General features: G+C 38.8%; 2 protein-coding genes across 2 annotated transcripts in view; one reads left to right on the top strand and one right to left on the bottom strand.

Moving 5' to 3' along the window:
* The first annotated feature begins 444 nt into the window (after positions 1 to 444).
* gadd45gip1 (growth arrest and DNA-damage-inducible, gamma interacting protein 1) lies at positions 445 to 2,522 on the top strand. Its single transcript, XM_036589906.1, has 2 exons — positions 445 to 861; positions 2,094 to 2,522. Exons 1-2 carry the CDS (start codon positions 473 to 475, stop codon positions 2,389 to 2,391), a joined length of 687 nt encoding a protein of 228 aa, XP_036445799.1. The 5' UTR covers positions 445 to 472; the 3' UTR covers positions 2,392 to 2,522.
* Positions 2,523 to 4,269: 1,747 nt separating this feature from the next.
* zgc:158403 (tetratricopeptide repeat protein 39A) overlaps positions 4,270 to 19,434 on the bottom strand; it is a 28,454-nt gene continuing 13,289 nt past the window's right edge. The window contains exons 6-18 of the mRNA XM_036589905.1: positions 17,994 to 18,058; positions 17,526 to 17,625; positions 17,352 to 17,417; positions 15,336 to 15,444; positions 14,739 to 14,806; positions 14,501 to 14,560; positions 12,157 to 12,318; positions 10,727 to 10,818; positions 10,412 to 10,532; positions 8,550 to 8,661; positions 7,188 to 7,302; positions 6,364 to 6,480; positions 4,270 to 4,859 (exon numbers count right to left, since the gene is read on the bottom strand). Of these exons, the coding sequence (XP_036445798.1) occupies positions 4,748 to 4,859; positions 6,364 to 6,480; positions 7,188 to 7,302; positions 8,550 to 8,661; positions 10,412 to 10,532; positions 10,727 to 10,818; positions 12,157 to 12,318; positions 14,501 to 14,560; positions 14,739 to 14,806; positions 15,336 to 15,444; positions 17,352 to 17,417; positions 17,526 to 17,625; positions 17,994 to 18,058 (1,299 nt within the window). The 3' untranslated portion in view covers positions 4,270 to 4,747. The remainder of the gene's footprint in view (positions 4,860 to 6,363; positions 6,481 to 7,187; positions 7,303 to 8,549; positions 8,662 to 10,411; positions 10,533 to 10,726; positions 10,819 to 12,156; positions 12,319 to 14,500; positions 14,561 to 14,738; positions 14,807 to 15,335; positions 15,445 to 17,351; positions 17,418 to 17,525; positions 17,626 to 17,993; positions 18,059 to 19,434) is intronic.

The following is a 19,434-nucleotide window of genomic DNA, read 5'->3' as shown; positions in this document are numbered from 1 at the left end:
GTATGTCTGCCCTGCGATGGACTGGTGACCTATCCAGGGTGTATCCTGCCTTCTGCCCGATGACAGCTGGGATGGGCTCCAGCACCCCCCGCGACCCAGAAGGAGAAGCGACTTAGAAGGTGTGTGTGTGTATGTACCACTCGACCAAAAAACTGAAAACTTTATCTCAAAACTACCTAAATAATGACTCAGGAATTGACTAGCATATCAGTAACTATTTCACATAGTAGCTTCAGGTATTGTTCAGGATTGGTACCTGAACAATTCGGAGAGTAAGTCTCTAGAATGGAACTTTTTTATAGCAAACCACTCTGAACGACTTCACATCTTAAAGACTGAATTATGCAGAAATTCTGACACAACGGTGGCGTTCCCCTTTAAGGCATGCTGCAGTAACAGCCTCCTGCAGACAGGAGGCGATCCGCTGCAGTTCAGCTTCGTTCTCCGCACACTCTGAAGGACGGAGTGAAACATGGCGGCCTCCTTGCTGAGCAGGAGGGCAGCTTCGCTGTTAAGCATTACTACATTAAAGTCTTTTCTGCCCGCTCTTTCGGAGACCGGTGTCTTACAGCAGATAGCTGGCTATAACCCCCGACCCCTCAGGCTGAACCTAAAAGACCCCTACATTCCGGATAAGAGCAGTGAGAAGACTCCCGAGTGGCAGAAGACGGAGCGCTATGACAGGAAGGTGTTTGCTCGGTACGGCAGCGCGTCAGGAGTGAGCCCGGCTCTGCTGTGGCCCTCTCCCGCCCAGCTGGAGCAGATCATCGCCGAGGAGAAACAGTGGCACCCTACGCTCGAAGAGACGCTGGAGAAAGTCGCAGCGAAAGAGAAGGAAAGAGCGGCTAAACGGCTTGCGAGGTAACGTTAACGCTAGCTGACCGGCTCACTGGTCTCGTTATCTGTCCGTACATCATGGGTTTGGGTTTCATGACCTGCTGGTTTCCGTTCACCTTTAACCGTGTTAGCGTTTTCAGGGCTACATTAAGGCTGAATCTCAAATGGCGTCTTACTGCCTATGTAGTGCACTGTGTAGGTCCAAAATAATATATACCTAAATAACGCTTTATATTGCGTTACATGTATCTAATATATACGTGTATATGTATATATACATACATACATGAGATGGATGCGGTTCTGAGTCTATGATAAGTCATGGTTTAGTTGCTTCCACACAGCTGTAGGAGTTGAAGGGGAGGTTATAACTGGCTTTGTTATTTATTTCGCCCAGTGGCAACAACACGTATCTAGAAAGCCCTCTTAGCTTTTAATTCACTTTTTGATACCAGAAATTCAATAGCAACACATAATGCTATATGCTGGGTGAAAGAATACACCAGCTGCCCCCTTCATTAAGTACACTTCATTGTATCTTCACTCTTTGTCCATTTTATCAGGTCCACTTGCCACGTAGGGTCATTTTGTCTAGTTTTACAGTTACAGACTGTCCATCTGTTTCTCTGCGTACTCTGTTAGCCCTCTAATAGGGCCGTCTGGGATTCTCTGCTTTCCGACTGCTACCGTGAGCCTATCTGGATTAAGCAGTTAAAGATGATGATGATATTAATAGGGGCTGACGCTAAGAGGGTACAAAAAAAGTACTGAACTGAACGGGTGCCAAAATATTCTGTGCAATTTGGATAAAATGCTGATGGTACAACATGTAAAAAAGCAAGGAAGCGACTAGATAATCCTAAGGATGTGGATGTATTCACAGGTTCAGGATTGTAGTTGTAGAAGGGATAAATCAATCTCTAGCCCTCTTCCAGCTGCTCTTAGGAGCTGTGAGGCCTCATTTGCATCAAACTCTGCTAAAGTCCTAAAAGACTGCCATTTGTGCCCAGGCATAGTTACAGTTGCTAAGCTACAACTGGATGGTTGGTGTTCAGGGGAGGAGTTTAGAGAAGGGTCAGTTCAGAGTGCCTTAGTAGGGTGGTGACCAGCACCATCATAGATGGTATTAGCTTTCCTAAAACACCTTTCAGAAAGTTCATTTACTGCGTCTGACTGTGGTGACCTTATAAACCCAATCTGTTTATAAGATATATATTTTTTTAAATATATACTTATCTTTTTTCCTCCCTCCACAGAGAGAAGCTGATAGCTGCCAACATGGCCAAAATGCCTAAGATGATTGCAGACTGGAGGAAGGAGAAGCAGGACATGAAGAGAAAGAAGAAGGAGGAGAAGGCCAAAAAGGAGCGGCTGCTGGCCGAGGCTCGGGAGCGTTTTGGTTATGCGCTGGACCCCCGCAGCCCCAAGTTCCTAGAGATGGTCGCTGAGATTGAGAAGGAGGAGAGAAAGAAGAGGAAGCTTCTGAAACGGAGAAAGAAAGAAGAGGAACAGGGGCTGGCTCCTTCAGTGCCCGCGGTGGCAGAATCCGCTTAGACACACTGGCTGAATCAAATACACTGACTTTTTTGTACATAGCAACATTAAAACGTGGCAATTTCTTCAGACCTTTTGAAAGACCCACCATTTCTTTCCCTTTCGTTGAATTAAACTGTTAAAACCAGAAAGTTGCACTGATTTCTATAATAAACTGAAATTCGTCAGGCCATAAATATATTATTTTACCTACTAGATACTTTAACCTATAGGCTTTTAAAGCAAAAACTGTAAAATGTCAGTAATTTAAGCCCATATGTGTTCAAGAAATCCATTCGACACAGCAACTGGAAGTAAGAGGGAGAGAAAAATCTTGTGCAGTTCAGTTCATTGTATAACTGTATTCATCATTGCTGATTTTCCCACATTGTGTTAGGATTTATTTAATCAATGCCATAAAGAAAATAGTTTAAGTTTTATAAAATGACAGGTAATTTCCAGTAATATTTCAGTTGTGGTTCAATTATGGCAGTGTGATGATAATAATAATAATCCTGACAGATACTGAGAACAAAAAACACAGACAGTGTTGCCCTATTTTTGGAATTTATAGGAATATTACGGCATGTAAACAAGTGCACCCCTTTAGTTACCATCATTAACAAATGAACTACTGCTCATCAGCTGCCTCAATTTACTTTTGTCTCTGCTTTATCACATTGGGACAGCAACAAATGGGCTTTGATTGTAAACTGCAAAAGCAGATTCTTTTTTTGAGTAAACTTCATTTTCGTGTTCACATTATTGTGTACATGACACAGCATGTTGTTGACACTGCTTTAAGCAGAAGCAGCGACAGTTAAATAATCCCATAACTTGATACATTCAGATACTCATTATTCTCTTTACAATATGCTGTTTTGTAAAGGTGGATCCATAAAGTGTCAGTTTTCCAGTAGATTTCCTCAATCAGTGATAAGACATAACCTTCAGATATTATGCAGCAAGAACCATTGGTTTTCACACAGAACCTAATTAAAATTACAGTACCTTATTAGCTCTAGATCACATAAATTAACCTGTGGTGTTGTATGCATTTTACAATGACAAAAATAGAAACATTATGAACTAACTAGTAAAGAAGAGGGCCACCATGGTGTTTACACAAGCTTTAGTCCTTCTTGGAATATTTTTTGAGTTCCTAGTGGGGAAATTTAGCCATTATTCAAGAGCATGCCACTTGTCTAAAGGCTTCCTTTGATTTCTTAGAAACAGATATGTCCTGAAGTGTCTTGACACCCTGAGTGAATTCAGCTACTTTTAGGTGCACTCATTGCTGACAAGTGTTCAATTGTGCACTCACGCTGTACGATATTCATAAAAAATATATTGACCAATAGAATGGGACGCTCTGGAGCAGCTGCATGTGAGCCTAAAGTCACCATGCGCAGTGCCAAGTCAGCTAGAGAGGGTTATAAAGCTTCCCCAGCAGTGGACTGTGGAGCTGTGTTCTTTGGAGTGATAAAGCTCTATCCAATACCTTTGGAGTTGGAGTGGCGTTTGAGATCCAGAACTAATCACTGAACATCAGTATCTGACTTCACTAATGCAAATCCTCACAGCAGTGTTCTGACATTTAGTGTAAAGCCTTCCCAGAAGAGTAGAAGCTGTTATTGCATTAAAGGGGGGACAAACTCACCATGAATACATTTGATTTCAGAAGAAAGGCTGGATGAGCAGGTGTCTATAAACCTTTGGACATATAGTGCATGTTAGCACACAGTAGTTTTGCAAATGACAGCTGGAAAAAAAAAAAACAGTTAAAGTCTGTGCTGTGTTCTCATGTGGCTTTGCAATCTCGATATGCTGAATTTAAAATTTCTATTAGAAGAAACTTGCTATCAAATTGAGATCTACCATTAATTGCTTTATATTTGGCTTTTTGTCACAAAAATTTTTTTATGTTACCTAACACCCATCAATATGCTGTGGAGAAAACAAATATTTTGTGAAAAATGGCTAGTAAGATGGCAGACTTCATCCACCTAAACCAAACAAAAAACTGCAATTTGAAAAGGCCATAAAATAACTCCTTTCCAAACATACTGACTGCAGCATCAGGCAGATGTTCTACCATTTAATACTCTTTTGAATGTTTAAGGTCCAACTCACAGGTGGCTCTTCTATTACTTGTCTCTAACCTTTTACCCTAAAATATACTCAACATGTGTTAGTAGGCTACAAGTATGGTGTCCCTCGTGATGCCCCCCCCAAGGTGGGTTGAGTTGGGCCAGGCCTGTTTATAAATAACCTTGCAGGGCAGTACTGAGGGATGAAACATTGCGGAAGATGAGTCACTTTGGTTTGCTAGTTGACTGAAAGGGTCAGTCCTAAACGAGGCACTTCAGCTGGGCTGTTACAGGACTGTTATTTCTTCCTGGTCGCTTGTGTCAGCCTTCAGTTTGGACAAGGCTGCATGGATTCTGAACTGAGTGCGGGACTCCATCGAGTATTCCTTGTAGTTATTCCTGAGAGGAGAACAAAAAAAATCATAATCAAAAAAATCTTTGAGGAACAACCGCATGCCAGTTAAGGCTGGCTATTAGGGACATAAAGCCTCCCTGCAACACACCAACTAATCTCACTTCGATTATAACTCTTTATGTTCTAATTTCCTGCAGAGTTTAGTTCCAACTGCATCTAACAAGATCTAACAAGCTGTCCTGCCCCTCATGATCCAGCCAATCAATGACTTCTGAAGAAGTTTATTAACTGGAGCAGGTGTGACAAATTGCAGTGGAAACTAGACTTCGAGGAAGGTAGATCCCCTGGACCAGAGTTGGTGATTACTTTCTTTCTTCAAAAATCCATTATTTTCCTGACCTACACTGTCAGAAAAAAGGGTACTGTCCATCATGGTTACAAGAGGTTTCTGGGCACAAGCTTCTTTAAAGCCCCTGTCCCCAAAACTCCCCTTGTTTATGTTCTCTGCGAACAATTTTGTAACAATATAATGGAAACAAACAAAATTGTTAATTATCAATTAATGTGCAACAGCTACTTTTCTTGCACAATTATATTTCTGCATATTTTTGGTTTTAGGGGCTTTTAATTATTTTAAATACAGAAGAAGGGTCTGGGTTAAGGGGCCTTTACTCCATTTACTTAGTGATTATGTGTACACAATTTTATATTCAGTCTCTTGAGCTCCGGCCTGGTCGGTATCTAGCCCTGATACTGTGCAGTTAAATTAAAGTTAAAAAGAGTGAAGACATACCCTTGATTGTACCATCCCTGTGACAGTGTTTTTTTCTGACAGTACTGGGAAATTTAGCTTATTCAGGAACAGACTGGACCTTTGCCATTTGCCTAAGGACTTCCTTTGATTTCTTCAAAAATACATTAGCATTTGCAAAAAACAGCAGGGGGGAAAAATTCACCTCGGTAAAAGTCTGTTCTATGTTCTCAGATGGGTTTATAATCACCCATGTTTCTGTGTTCAAAATTTCTTAGAGGAGAAACTGTCCCCTTAAGATCTAACATATAGATTGCTATCTGGGAGCAAATGGCCATGTGCCACCTAAGGCTGGCTATTAGGGACATACAGCCTCGCTGCATCACTATAACTATGGGTGTAAATTTGAACTCACAATGATTCAAGATGATTATGATATTTTATTTTGTTTATTTAAAATACACAACTTAAACTACTACTGACACTGTAGTGGAACTAAAGACATTAATAACCATAAACAAGCTTATTTTCTTTGGATGTTTACGTTTGCAAAGAGAACTTTATTTTGGCCAAAAAAATGAGTGCATGCTTCATTAAATATTATTATAATATGCTGTAATCAATTCTAGCCTTCCAAAATTGATGCAGTTGAATCACCACCTTCAGTTTCTTTTCACACCACTAACTATAATCTCTCAGGACTGTAATGAAGTGCCACAGCAGTGGAGAACGCATAAATAAAAAGGACCAATGAGTGCTGAATTGTAGGCTTCAGCTCCAGGCTCGGCTCTACTCACTTGGCTTTTTGCAGTAGTTTGATGGCTTGCTCCCTCCTCCCTGTGTCAACATAGAGCAGGCCCAGCTCCAGCAGAGAGTTAGGAATCAGGTAGTGGTCAAACTTCAGCTTCTTCTCACTGGTCCACGCAAACACAAACAGACACATTCAACGACCTGAATGAGAAATCACACCCTTTCATATGCCACCATATTTAACCATCTACATACACTACAATCCTTCATATGGGAAGAGTAACATATTACCCAGAGGGTGCAAATCATGGTGGTCATAAGAATAGCTCATATCTCTACAATGCTAACTTAATAGAAAAAAAAAAGGTCTTATCTGGCAAAGCCTGGTAAAAATCTGAACGCAATCATTTGCAATATTTCTAAGGGTCATCAATAGAATGACCGTTCACAGAATGTAAATAGCAGCTAACATTTTCAGGTGTTTTAAAAACGTACACAATACAAATTAATACAATGTTTTTGGACGATGGAAACAGAAGCCAGTTTACAGTACATAATGGGCTGGTTTCCTGGACATGGATTACACCTAGTCTTGTACTAAACTGCTCCAGCAATGAAGCACTGGCTTTTTAGTGTGGGTTTAAGCTTAGTCCAGGTCTGGGAGACTGGCCCCTCTGTTGAGCTATGTAACATAGCTCAAGATACTTTATGTGCACTGGGAATTTACTGTGAGCTATTTGATGTTTTTTTTAAAACATATTTTGCATTTGTGAGTAATAAAAATAATTAAACTACCCTGTCACAAGGTTCACTTTTATAGCCAAGCAAAGGTCCTTGTGTATAACTGTAACAGACAGTACGTTGCACTTGCCTGCTGTAAACTTTGTTGAAGCACTCCTCAGCAGGCTGCATACGGCCCTGGTTCTTCAGACACAAACCCTTCAGCAGCAGAATCAAGCAGCGGTCATCCAGTGTGTACTCATTGTCTTCAGGACACACACAGCATATTTATTTTACATGCCTGTCTCCTACTTGGCAAATCCATTAAAAACAATGAATCTTTTCATTTATCATGTTATGTAACTGAATTAATGTTGTCTAATAATAATGACATTAAAAATGACATTCAAAAGTCCGGGAATGGCTTTAGTTATGTAAAATATCAGCAAATGATCAGTTAGTTAACATCTCAGCTTGTTTTTAACAGTGTTTGGATTAGTGCTAGGTCTTAAATTGAGATTAAGGCTAGGATGACAATGAGTTTCAGGCTGGGGAGAAGTTAAGGTAATATTAATGGATGTTAGAGAAGCACCAATCAAGGAATTTTATGGTCATTTTTATGGCCAATTTTTTTACAGTTGAATTTCAAAAAAGGACATAGCCTGTTAAAGAGTGAATTATGTGCGCTTTAATGGGTCAAGCAGGCATTTTAAACTCAAGATTTAGATGGCTGAATTTAAAGAACATGAATCAAATAAAGCGCAACATCAGAAGTAAGAGATAACTGCCTATTTAGAGTCATGAATAATTATGCTACGACATTTTAGTACAGATGAAGCAGCAGCATTCAGCGTGAGTGCCCTTATCTGACTCACATTATTTACATCATAAATACGCAGCACAGAACAGTTAAAGAACAACAACAACAAGCAAAAATAAAACAATGCCAGTTTTGGTCTTGATCGGTTCCCAATATTAAAGGGAGTGCAAGTTACAGACAAGTTAAGCAACTAGAAAACATCTATAGTGGACTATCAAAATAAAATGTTACCAAATGCTAATGCAGATAATGATGGCTGCTAGTAATCTGTTTAAATTACATTTGCACATTCATAATACCTTTCATTTAGATTTGCTGATTTCTTTTTTTGGGCATGGAGTTTTCATGATGCTAATTGGTGGGGTATAAGCTTTCACTACTTGTTAGCTACATTAACTATGTAGCTCCAATAAAACTTAAGATGCAAACTTTGGACTGCAAACATATCTTGGCTTCTTTGTTTAGGGGAAGAGGAAAATTGTGTAAAAGATACTTTTTTTCACCATCTGTTCCATTATTTTCTTGAAAAAACATAGGCTGGTTTCCTGGACAATCAACATTGGAAATGCTTTTAGTGTCTAGGCTTAGGCTTAATCTGGATATGGGAAAACTTATGTTATTCAGATACTCAGCCATCTGCCCGAGTAATTCGTCAGAACACCTACTTAAAAGGGTGGTTTGTGGGGTCAATACCTGGTGCAGCCTGCAGGGTGCGCTCTGCCTCCAGCAGTGTTTCCAGAATGCCTTCCGTCAGCTCTGGACGCTTGCTGATCATTGAGAACCCATTCCACATATACATCATCTCCTGAAACATGCAGCACAATCTGTTATCGTATTTACTCAGCATAAAAAAAATCCTGTTAATATTTGATTTGGAGGTTTGATCAGAACGACTACAGTGTTTGTGCCTGTATAAGTGGCAATGTAATTTTCCTAGCATTTACAATGACTATTCAATAACATAAAACCAGTTTTGTTGGAGATCTATGTATAAAATTATTCTAATGTGATGGTAGTACACCATAACTTCATATGTAGGTATCAGCTAACCGAAAAATTTAATTTTAGATTCAGAATAAATCAACAGAACTTCAGATAAGTTCATAATCACTGAGAATGACGTTAGAATAAAGTACTGAACAAATCTCGGGGAAGATAACTCATCAAGAAATGACCATAAACAGTTACAGTATATTATTTGGTATTTAATATCTTTTTCTCCAAATGAAATTTGTAATATTGACGGAAGATATCTAAAATACCTACTTGTGCACATATTTTCAGATATGATAATTTTTTTTTTTTCATAGGTCAAGACTTGGGGGGGATGGGTTAGTGAGTGTATTGCATAAGCCCCACTCCCTCTTCCCCAACATTACTTCGATAGGATGCCTTCAGATACATAGTTTTGATCAGTTGTTGAGGTTTCCACTAAGAATGGCAAATAAGAGAATTTCAGAAGAGACCAAGGGGCGTATCGGTGATACAGGTTTAAACTTCAATTCGTTTTTTTTTTTTGATTTTTCAATACTGTATTGAAATTGTGTAAAGAAGGCCCAACAACGCCTGCATTTTCTAAAAGAGGCCGCGGAGTGACCGCTTATCTCCCAAAACACTTTCCAACTTCTACCACTGCACCACTGAGAGCATCTTAACCAGCTGTATCTGGGGATGGTAACTGCACATTAGCAGATCAGAAAGCCCTGCTGTGGGTCGCAAAGGCAGCCCAGCATATCGCTGGTACCCCCAGCTCCCAGCCAAAGACATCTAGCATAAACACTGTCTGTGCAGAGGTCTCAGCATCAGCAGAGACCCCACCCACCCCAACCACAGCCTGTTCCCCCTCCTGCCCTCTGGTAGGCGCTAAAGGTGTCTCGGAGCCCATACTTCCAGGCTCAGAAACAGCTGCTACCCACATGAACCTGACTATACACTGAACACTACTCCTTCACTTACACCAGCCCCCCCCACTACTACCACCATCAGATTTACAATGCCATTTACACAGCTCTATTATAAATATCTTATATTTATACTACCTCATTCAATGTAAACTTGTAGTAGAATAGCTTTATTATTACAATAGATTTTTACATTTGCACGGCTCTATTACAACTACACTGAAACATATTACCTCACTCAAAGTAAAGCATTTGGTAGTGTACATGGTGGTGTACATGGTAGTGTACATACAGTGGTGTGCAAAAGTTTGGGCACCCTGGTCAAATGAAATGTTTTGTTGATTTTCTAAATGAAAATTAGAAAAGCACACTTCTGCACATTTTAATGCACACTACTACAATACTGTTTATTTGCTGAATTTAACATATTAGAAAATAATAATGGCTTGTTATGGCACATTTAATATTTTATGTTTTATTTTTTATGATACATTATACTCAAAAAAAAATTATATGCAAAAAAAAAATTAAATTAGGCACTAAATTTAAAAAGTTTGTTCTTTGTAGAAGATGAGTTAACCTATTTTCACTTTCTGTATATGACTGTATAAGGGCTCAGCATCTTAAGTATGTTGATGTGTTTTGCTGCCTTACAAGCACGGGTACGGAGAGTCGCACGGGGTTGCTGGCTCTGTACCGTCGAGCTTTGCGGATGGCAAACTTCTCTGTGGGCGGAGACTTCCCTGCTATCTTCTGTTTGAAGGTTGGCACCTGTCTGAGAGAGAGAGAGAGGGAAAGGAGGAGGGAGAGAGTGAGAGAGACAAAGAGAGGAAATAAACCATTACACAAAACTGAAAGTCTGACGGCAGATGTCATTTTGTGTATAAAAACACTATGCAAAATGTTAGAAAGATACTGACATGGCAAGTCTTTATGGTGGCTGACAGTAGGGTGTGTAAGAGTGTTTACCTGAAGAGCTCCACCTCATCCTCTCCAAATGGCCTCGCCTCCCCCTCAGGCAGCATACTGAGATAAGCAGCCTTCATGTACACATACATAGCCTGAGAAAGACAGAAACAGATATGCAAGGTACCTTCTTTAGGTATTCATTTGAATGATTTGTGCTCAATGCATATCCATGTAAATATACTCCATAGAAGACAGCTGCTACTGTGATGCTAGAAAGTTTCTGAACCCTTTAGAATTCTCTAAATTTTTACAGAAATTTGATCATGAATATGATTAGATCTTCATGTAAGTCACAATAAGTATAGATAGAATAGATAAAGAGAACTCAGTAAAACAGTTTTTTTCTTCATTTAGTAAACAAAACGAGCCAATATTATTTTTTTTTTTTCCTGGCAAAAATATGGTAACCTCTGGAATCAGTTTAATATGAGGGATAATTAGAGTCAAGAGGTTCAACTAATTAGATGACAATCAAGTATAAGGATGACCCTGCCCTGTTTTGTAAAATATCAATCTGAGTCTTCACGATCAAAGTCTTCACCATATGCTTATGAGTGCATGTTAAGCATGTTAAGGCAATCTCAAAAAAAAAAAAAAGAAAAAGTTGTTTAAGCAATAATAAACCTTTATGGCCTGCATTCCAGTTAAGAACCTCATCTCAGCTGTGAAACATGTTGTTTTACTCCCATCAGACCAGGATCATTTGCAATAGTTTAATGAGACTACGAATTCTGGATTGTACCAGTAAAATACAGTAGAATATCAGGGCATCTGTCTATGACAACCCTAAACACACCAGTCAGTCCACCAGACAATGGCTGAAACAGAAGAAAATTTGCCTTTTGGAATGGCAGTCAAAGTCCAGACCTTAATCTAAGAAATGCTGTGGCAGGGTCTGAAGTGTGAAGCTCATGCAAGAAAACCCACCAACATAACTAAGTTGAAGGAAGTATGTAAGGAGAAATTTCTCCAAGTCAGTATGTGGGACTGATCAACAGTTACAGCAAAGTCAGTGCTGCTCAGGTGGAGTCACACCAGTTTCTGTAGGCAAAGATTCACATACTTTTGCCAACAAAGACATTACATACTGGATCACTTTATACAATAAATGTATAAAAAAAATTGTATAACTGTTTGTATTATATGGTCACTGATTAAATTGTAGTTTAGATTAATCAAAAATTAGAAAAATTCTAAAGGTTTCTCAAACTTTATAGTACCATTGTATGTTCACGCAGAAAACGCATTAGAGTATGGGTCACTTATATCTAATATAATACAGAAATAGCTTGGAAAAAAAACTAACACAAATTTCCCCTCACCCCACACGTGGCTAATCAGCAGATATGCTTAATATTAACACTGCTTTAATATTGAGTATTTTCACTGCATCATTGTATCATTTACAGAAGGAGGGCTGGCTGGCTGACCTTGGACCAGCGGCTCTCCTGGCTGAGCAGGTCGGCGTAGAAGTAGGCCATCTTCCAGTGCCTCTTGTAGGTGAAGCACCACATCAGCTCCCAGTAGCACATGTGGTGGAACTGTTTCCAGGCCTGCTGTGCCTTGCAGCCGTCCTCAAACAGCGCCACTGCCTGGACACACACAAGTTCTTTTTTGAGGGGAGCGTGGTTATTGTTGCTGTCCTTCATGGGACTTGAAATGAAAAAACACTTTTGTAAATGGTGTAGCCATCAAGCTAATAGGCTCCAAACCATGTCAAGCTTTTAAATAATTTAAAACAGACTTTCTTTTGTGTTTTCAACATAGAATGGCAGACTATTATTAATAAAAAGAAACAGAAGTACATAGATAGAAACTGTAGTAGCAACCATCCTAAAGTTTTGTATGCACTTCTGCCTATTTTGGAGAAAGTAAGTGTATTTTAACCAAGTGTAATAATGCAGGCACTAGAGCTGCAGCAACATTACCTCTAAAAATTGTTAGCTATCAATTATTTTTCAATTATTTGACAAATCTAATAATTATGTTCTTGTTTCAGTGAGAAGTAAATTTAAATATATGGCACACGAAACCTAAATTTTAAAATTCACCATACCAAATGATAAACAGCTTTTGTTCACTGAATCAAAAGTATGACTGAGTACAAAAAACCATACCTTTCCTGTTTTCTCGGTTATAGATTCTAATCATTTAGCCATTTCCTATTTTTGGCCCCATTCTCATGCGTCTCAGAGAGGTATGTCTAGACGCCTAGGCAACATCAGATACATCACTGGCAAAAGGTTTCTGCATTAAAATTTCAACTTTGTAATGCTGTTGTCTCAAAACCAGCCTAAAACAGATTTAACATCCTCTTCTGCCCCATGTCTACCCTCCATGGTAATACGAAGCCTCATCATTTTATTACTGAATTGCTACATCATTATGGGATTCCTCAACATCACCTCTCTTCCATTAGACAATCAGCTAACCTAATGTCACTAGGCTGACAAGAGCCATGTGTTAGAACTGTGATGCTATCACTTCATTTGTGCATCATTGTTGTGCTGCTGTGAAATGCTGCAGTCACTCTGCAGACTGTGCATTGCACAACGCCATGACTTTTGTGGGTCTTATTTTCTTGAGTTTATGTTCCTTTGCAGCTGCCATCATTTAGATTTCTGTCTCTGCCACAAATTAGTTGAATTTGGGAAACCACATTGTTCCTGTGTATACAGAGTGCATTGAAATCTGTCGGAATTAACACACATTAACATTATTTGAAGTTTTTTTTAAATGACACCAATAATTAAAATCTCCATTTTTTTTAAATAATCAATGTAATGATTTTATCCACTAAATCAATGCAGCCCTAGATTGCATAATGCTAACTGATGTACATAAGCTTCAATTATTTGTAATTTATACTTGCCTCATAGGTCCAGTACAAAGACAAAGAAGCAAACATGTCTCAGCTAATTAACTACATTCTGAGTACATTTTCGCCAAACTACTGCTGTAAAGTTCAGCTGCTGGTGTTCCATGATGGAGTTCAAACACAAAAAACTCGTAAACTTGTCCTGGGATATCAGCAAGGACACCAGCCTATATTACTTGCAGCTTTTAAAGGAGCAACATGTAAGATGACTCAACCTGTTGAATAACTCTTCCCTCTGTTTACTTACCAGTCTAGAAGAAATATTACAAGTTCAGCATCAAACTTTATCCCTTTACTTGCCAAGACCCGTCTCCAGCGGTGGAAAGCAACACCAGTCTCAACTCTTGTTTTGCTCTATTTGTGTCACTTTCTTCGTGGTTTCTTGCCCGGAGCAGGCATTGCTACTTCCTTGCATCCTCTAATGTCGGACTTGACACTACAGTGACTCACTATCGCCTTTTGAGGCACAAAGTGGTATCACAAGACAGGACAGGCCAAAGCTAGCTGGTTTGCATGCTAACTTCATTAGATATCTCTGCTACACAGTACACAGATGTCTTTGATATAACGTCAAAACTCATGTTTCTTCACATTCTGTTGAGAATTTCAGTTAATTATGGAGTGTTTTAAAAATGTTCTAAAAATCTTACAAACTGCTCCTTTAAATTTGCTCTAATGTTAAACAGCAGGGCTGCGGAGGTAATGCCGGTATATGCCATTTTTGGGTAATGGACCTGAAACGAATAGGTCCGTTTTCTTTGTAGGTATGACAATCTGTGTAATGAATGTAAAAAGCTCTAATCAACACAAAACGTGAAAACTGTGTGTGGGGGTTAAATTACAGTGATAATATTCCTGCCCCAATTCCCTACACACAGCCATTCCTGTTCACTCACCTCGTCAACATTGCCTTTTATCTCCTCCACTCTGCCTGCAAAGAACAGGAAAATAGCCCCCTGGAGAGGAGAGAGAGGGAAGGAAGAAGGGAGTTCCAAAAGTATTGCTAGAGTACTGTCACAGCTGTCCTATTTAAAATCTCTAAAAAGAGAGAGAGAGGGGGAGAGAGAGAGAGAGAGAGAGAGAGAGAGAGAGAGACAGAGAGAGAGAGAGAGAGAGAGAGAGAGAGAGACCTACACGTGGATACCGTAGCCGAAAAGGCTTCAGCAGTTTCTCAGCGTCAGCTACATCCCCCTCTCCTGTCCCTGCACAGAAAAGAACAGTACACATTCAAACTGAACTATAGTGCACACATTATTATTGTATTATTATTATAGAGAGTACATATTCTAATGAATTCCACTGGCAAATGCAAATAAACCAAGTAACCAGTGATGTGTTACATACAGCCTGCAAGATTGCTTCCAATTCCAGAGTATTTTTGCATGTATGCATTGCATTTGCACATGCAATGCTCATGTAATGTAGACTGGATCATAATTACTGTGTTCTACTTTGTTATTCTTCTTCTTATTATTTTTATTAGTGGTAGTAGTAGTAGTAGTTGTACTAGCAGTGGTAGCACTAATAGTTGTAGTAGTAACAGTAGCAGCAGCAGTAGCGCATTTATGTGATGTTTATTTTTTAATACTGAAGTGTTGCCAGGAGCTTTGCACATAATAACTTCACGTACCTTTTATACTGTGTTTATACTGTGATGTGGCAATAAATCCAATCTAATCTAACCTAATCTAATCATGTGTCGCAGGACTAGGGGAGGAGTGTGGCTGTTACCTAAAATAAAACAGAGGAAGGTGTAGTAGCAAAGCAGCAGCAGAGCACACAGCATAGAGCGCAGGTTATGGGATGTGGCCCCTTCGTACAGCTGAGAAAGTCCATATTCCTACACACACACACACACACACACACACACACACACACACACGTACAGTATTGTGCAAATGTCAGAGACAACCCTTCACTTATTTAATTTCCACTCAAAGCAGCCATTAAGTTCAGGTTATTTGTTTTTCAGGATGTATTTCTAAGGACATAAAATTTTAGACATGAAACAATCCACTTGCATAAGAAAAGGGAAAATAAGTGAAAAAATAAAGGTTTGGAGAACTGAAGTTGGAGATTACTAAAGGATATAGAAAATACAGGGAAATGGAACTCCTAACAACCAAGACCTGCTAGACCACCAAAACTGTCACCATCAGATAAACAGTACTTAAAGCTTTCATCTTTGAGAGAGAGGAGAAAATCAAGCTCCACTCAATTCAACGCTATGTGTCTAAAAGCATGTGTAGCCAAGAAGAAAAAGAAAACAAACAAACAAAAAAAACTACGACAGAAGTTTAGTTGTTAGGGCTCTTGTGTAATTTACTAGTAAATATGTTTTCTGCTTTCATTCCTGACTCTGAAAAAAATGAATAACTTGTACTTAATGGCTGTTTTGCCTGGAAGAAATAAAAACAGATCTTTGCCTTTTGCAAAGTATCCCTGGCCATATTATAAATGTGTTAACTTTTCAAGTGAAAACAAGTAAACAAATCTACAGCTAAATATTTTAAAAGCAACATTTTCAGCAACTGCATAGTTACTTTATGTTCTATTAACTTAAAAAGCAGAAAAAAATGAATAGTAATTGTGACACGTGCAACAGTTTGGACACATTTCCAGCTAAAAAGTCTCAGAACTTAACTGACTTGTAGGACCATAGTTGATTTATAGGACTAGTTAAGCAGGTCAAGAATTGTCAATAGGAAATGTCAGCTGATGACAGTTGCAGAGTGTAATAAACTCTGACCTTGTGCTAACACTCAACAACCATGGGCTCCTTTTTATGTAGCTGGCTAAAGTCAACTGATGCCTACAAACCATAGAAAACATATCCAAGAGCTTCCAGCTCGCAAGTTTCACTGTCTGAAATGTTATTAACAAATGGAGGTTAAGAGGAACTGTGGAAGTCAAGGCAAGATCTGGAAGACTAAAAACACTCTCAGCCAGGACTGCTCTTATGCGGTCCAAAAAAAAATTTTAGCTGACACAGGAGTGGTGGTGCATTGTTCTGCCTCTGCGGCATTGTTGCACAGACATGATCTGCATGGAGGAGTCATGAAATTTAGATGTTACAAAAAATCTACGTGAGCCAGAGTCATTTTGCAAACAAGTGCTGTGGACTAATGTAAAAATTGAACTCCTAGGCCACAATCACCAAATGTATGTTTGGAAAAAAAAGGAACAGCGTTTGATGAAAAGAACACCTTAACAAGTAAACATATTTACTTGTCAACTGTGGGTGGATCTATTATGCTTTGGGGTCGTGGGGCAGCCAGTGTCACAGAAAACATTGCATAGAAAGACTCCTAAAGGGCTACAAAAAGCTTCTGCAAGCTGTGATTTCAGCCAAAGGGGTTTGTTAGTAGGAACTGACTTAATAGGTGTCCAAACTTTTGCACATGCCGTAATTACTATTTTCATTTTTCCTTTATTCATGTTAAATGTTCCTGTGCATTAACCTTTGCAAGATTATTATTTTATTACATAGTTTGCTGCAGAGGTTGTGCACCTCAAAAACAACAACAACATATGTCATTTGGCCAGGAGTGTCCAAACTTTGGCATACAACTGAACATATACTCATAAGTGAGAGGAGATAACATACAAATATGCATCTGGACAACAATTCAAACGTAGAAGATCATATCTCAAAAAACATATTTAGTTTTTACTTTTTGCACAATGATTATCTCAAAAGCCACGGATGTCTTGCATTCAAAGTAAAGCCCAAACAAAGTTCTTTACCTTATCCCCAGAAAAGCCTGCAAACTCCAAAACTTTGAGTATCCGGGGAGGGAACAGAGAAAGTGTCTGCAAGATAACCATGGATGACAGCATGAGACAAACTGATGAACAAGTCAGATTAGCAGGTTTTCACTGAGTCACGTACAAACCATTATAGATGCTTGTGGAACATACCAAGTTGAAAGCACCGATTCCAAACGCTACCCCTCCTTCCAGGTGCTTGTGGTTTGGCCCTTTAAAAGAGCTGTGAGACCTAAAAAAGGAGTGGAGCTCCCTGCGTGTAAAATAACACTCAGGTTAGTCACAGCATGAGATTATTGCAGTCAATGATTGATCAGTGCAGTCTGGGCTTTTTGAATAGATGCCTATTAAAGGATGTTGATGCGGTTTTAAATGACCCTCAGTTTTCACATCATTGGAAATAAAATACTCTAACATAATGACATAGTTTGCATCTTGGACTAAATTGCAGTCAATATTGCTTTTCTACTTCCAGAAATGGCTATTCTTCCAATTACGTTTACATAAAAACCCTCCAATTTCCATCTCTGCTGCATAATTTTATGACACTGAAAAAGAAAAAAAGCTAAAGTTTCTCCTCCACTTACTCCTCTGCTCCCAGCACACCTGCTCCAGACTTACTTGTATATGAGGTAGCTGTTGCGTACTTTGATTCCTCCTTTGATGAAACTCACCATGTTTTCATCCTGTGAACAAAAGAACAGACCAGAGTTTGAAAAAATGAGATGCATCAAAATGTAAAGGATAATTATATCCTAAAACAAATATATCAATTTGTAATAATAAATAACATTAGTATATAAAATATACTAATATTATACTAATAACATATATATATATAAAATAAAGATAATTATTGTGATCAATTCAGTGTCTGTAGCACCCCCTCTGGTCCAACTTTGCTACAGGCACAAAAGACGTAGCTCATTAGAATTCAAATCTACATATATAAATATGTAAATATGTTATATGAATAGATATAAGCCAGTCATCCAATTTCACCGCCAAATGACGTTGGTCGCCTTCCACTATGCTGAAATATGAGTTTGAAATACAAACCTAATTCCAAAAAGTTCAGGATGTGAAATGCTAATAAAAACATAAAGCAGTAATTAATACATTCTGTTTTGCTTGTATTATTATTGCCTGTTTGCCTGAAAACGGTACAAAAACATAACATTTGATGTTTTCTCTAATGAACTTTATTGTCTTTTGTGAAATATAAGCTCCCTCTAAATTTGATTCCAGCAACACAGCATCATGTTTACCACTGTGTTAGACAATCGTTTGAAAACTGAAGACAAAAACTGACCCAGTTTTGAAAGCAAATTTTTTGCCATTCTTCTGTCATACAAGTCTTCATCTGCGCAACCATACAGGGTTTTTGTTGTCTTATTTTGAGCTTCATAAAACACACGTTTTCAATGGGAGACAGTTCTGAACTCTAGACAGGCCAGTCTAGCATCCACACTCTCCGATTATACAGGCATGCTGCTGTAATGTGCAGAATGTGGCTTAGTGTTGTCATGTTGAAATAAGCCTAGAAGTTCTCTGAAAAAGATGGGTGCCAAAAGGCAGAGTATGTTGCTCCAAAATGTGTTCAGCATTAATGGTGCTTTCGCAGATGTGCAAGTTACTCACTAATATGTCCCCCCACACCATGACAGACTCTGGTGTTTCTACAAACAATCTGAAAGGTTCTCTCGTCAGACCACAATACACATTTCCATGGTGCACCTATCCATTTCAGACTAGCTCGAGCCCAGAGAAATTGGCAGCATTTCTGAATGTTGTTGACATATGACTTCCACTGTGCATAGTATTTTCTGGATTCTGGATTTATATAGTATTTTCTGGATTCTTTGACTCTTTTGATGATATTATGCATTGTAGATAGAATACCTAAATCCTTGCAATCTCTGGTTGAAAAACAGTATTTTTAAACTGCTGCGGTTTTTGCTGATGCATTTTTGGCAAGTGGTGAGCCTTGACCCATCCTTGCTTATAATCCTTGATCATAAATAAACCAGGTTGTTGTCACTCTCCTACAAGGTTAGCTGTG

This window comes from Colossoma macropomum, unplaced genomic scaffold (assembly GCF_904425465.1).
Source record: "Colossoma macropomum unplaced genomic scaffold, Colossoma_macropomum, whole genome shotgun sequence".
Taxonomy (NCBI): domain Eukaryota; kingdom Metazoa; phylum Chordata; class Actinopteri; order Characiformes; family Serrasalmidae; genus Colossoma; species Colossoma macropomum.
This window is presented reverse-complemented; position numbering and strand designations above follow the sequence as displayed.

Coding starts and splice junctions, on each gene's coding strand:
- gadd45gip1 (XM_036589906.1), top strand. CDS start 473: ATGGCGGCCTCCTTGCTGAGCAGGAGGGCAGCTTCGCTGTTAAGCATT. Junction 862..2,093: donor GCGGCTAAACGGCTTGCGAG/GTAACGTTAACG, acceptor CTCCCTCCACAG/AGAGAAGCTGATAGCTGCCA.